We start from the raw sequence: 2,141 nt of genomic DNA, 5'->3' as shown, positions 1-2,141 counted from the left end.
AGAACTTTGTTTTGGTGTGTGAAAATCCAGATGGTACTATGGAGTCTGGTCATTGGACTATTTCTGTTATTGGAAAAATGTTTAATTATGATTTAAGCCAACTTACCTTGTTCGCCTCATAAAACGATAACACATTTTTCAAGGTGTTCCCAATAACTTTGACTTTGTCATCTTTTTTCTGAAGGAAAACTTTTTTGTTGTTGTTCTATTGAAGATCTATATTTTTTTCTTTGTGAATCTCCAAGATCGAGATACTAATACTGATCTGCTACACTATTTAAAAGAGCAGAATAAGATATCATGTTGTATAGAAATTAAACTCATTTACTGTGAACATATATACAAAACAAAAATGGACAATTGTATAAAATATGCAATGAAATATGCTTTTTAAAACAGGCAACAGCCAATAAATCTCAAAACTTAACATTTTCTACAAAAACATTGTAACAGGAGTACCTTGTTCCTGATGTTAATGGATATAATTAGATGGGACCTGGAACTCAATCGATTCATAACTGTTTCCCCTACTTTTCTACTTTTTAATGCTGACTGTATAATCTATATAAAAGAGAAAATATAAGCATTTATTCACTTTAATCAGAGCAAACTAGGTTTTTTTAATTTCTTTTATCACAATATCAACTCAGTAGCGATGTAAGACTCATTTTGGACTGCATATACAGCATAATATTTCATATTTCAAACTATGCCATATAATATTTAATCTAAATTTTTAAGGATTCGGGTCTGAATATCAGTCTTAAATCCTTGGGTTTTGGTTTGAAGTCCTTGGGTTTCGGTTTGAAATCCTTGGGTTTAGGTTTGAAATCTTTGGGTTTTGGTTTGATATCCTTGGGTTTTGGTTTGAAATCCTTGGGTTTTGGTTTGAAATCCTTGGGTTTTGGTCTGAAATCCTTGGGTTTTGGTTTCAAATCCTTGGGTTTAGGTTTGAAATCTTTGGGTTTCGGTTTGAAGTCCTTGGGTTTCGGTTTGAAATCTTTGGGTTTTGGTTTGAAATCTTTGGGTTTTGGTTTGAAATCCTTGGGTTTCGGTTTGAAATCCTTGGGTTTAGGTTTGAAATTTTTGAGTTTCGGTTTGAAGTCCTTGGGTTTCGGTTTGAAATCCTTGGGTTTAGGTTTGAAATCTTTGGGTTTTGGTTTGAAATCCTTGGGTTTTGGTTTGAAATCCTTGGGTTTTGGTCTGAAATCCTTGGGTTTTGGTCTGAAATCCTTGGGTTTTGGTTTGAAGTCCTTGGGTTTTGGTTTGAAATCTTTGGGTTTGAGTTAAGGTTAATAGCCATCCAAATCTTTATTTTGCTGAAATCGCTTATGGTTTATTGATTCAGTTCTTTCATTCTGCATTTAAAAGGACATTCTTTCAAGAATATTCTTGAATTGCAGTTTTAATGTTTTCATTTGGTTAAGAAATTAGTTTCTTTTGGTGTGTGAAGATCCAGATGGTGCTATGGAGTCTGGTGCCTGGACTAATGTTGTTATTGGCAAATGACATACAGCATTTCCTTTTGTTTTGCCCTCTTGAATTACTATATTATTGCCTGGCTCTATCAGGTCAACCATTCTCTCCATGTAAATTTCCAGGATGGAAATAGTAGACCTGAAATGCTACCATAATCAAATGATAAGTATAAGATATTCCCGTTCTAAAGAAATTAAACTCAAATCACTTTGAAAATAACTACAACACAGAGTCTTGATTATCAATAGTTAATTTCATGTACGTACTAACTGAGCTATACAAAGAGTTATTGACAGTTTTCATAAATTTCAATTTATTTCAAAGGATACAGTGCATGTAATAAATCTTCTCCAAATGTAGCATGAGTACCGTTTTGTGATGTGAACAGAGATAATCAAATAGGACCGTGAACAGTAACTGTTCATTGCTGTTCCTGCAACAGACCTTCTCCCTAACGCCAAATGGCAATCTTGAAAATAATTAATTTAACTTTGTTGAGGTATTCCGTAACAATGATGAGGGGGATTAGTTCCGCCTTAAAACACTTGTACAACTCCAAAGAAACAGAATACATGTACATGTCATTGCGAGCAAAATACAAATATATGAACAACTGGTATGAACAAAACACATAATACATAAACCATTATATATGTACAAAT

The 2,141-nt window shown here is 33.2% G+C and overlaps 1 protein-coding gene across 1 annotated transcript; it reads right to left on the bottom strand.

The window, feature by feature from the left end:
• Nucleotides 1–728: 728 nt before the first annotated feature.
• On the bottom strand, nucleotides 729–1,580 carry LOC128216525 (uncharacterized). The gene is made up of 2 exons (XM_052923113.1): nucleotides 1,559–1,580; nucleotides 729–1,273 (listed from the first exon to the last, which is right to left on the bottom strand). The coding sequence occupies exons 1-2, from the start codon at nucleotides 1,578–1,580 to the stop codon at nucleotides 729–731; spliced, it is 567 nt and encodes a 188-aa protein (XP_052779073.1).
• Between the last annotated feature and the right edge of the window lie 561 nt (nucleotides 1,581–2,141).

Source organism: Mya arenaria, chromosome 2 (genome assembly GCF_026914265.1).
Source record: "Mya arenaria isolate MELC-2E11 chromosome 2, ASM2691426v1".
In the NCBI taxonomy this organism is placed as follows: Eukaryota; Metazoa; Mollusca; class Bivalvia; order Myida; family Myidae; genus Mya; species Mya arenaria.
Note: the sequence above shows the minus strand (reverse complement) of the source record. Positions and strands in the feature narration are given on the sequence as shown.

Coding starts and splice junctions, on each gene's coding strand:
- LOC128216525 (XM_052923113.1), bottom strand. CDS start 1,580: ATGGTTGACCTGATAGAGCCAG. Junction 1,274..1,558: donor GGTTGACCTGATAGAGCCAG/GCAATAATATAG, acceptor TCAAACCCAAAG/ATTTCAAACCAAAACCCAAG.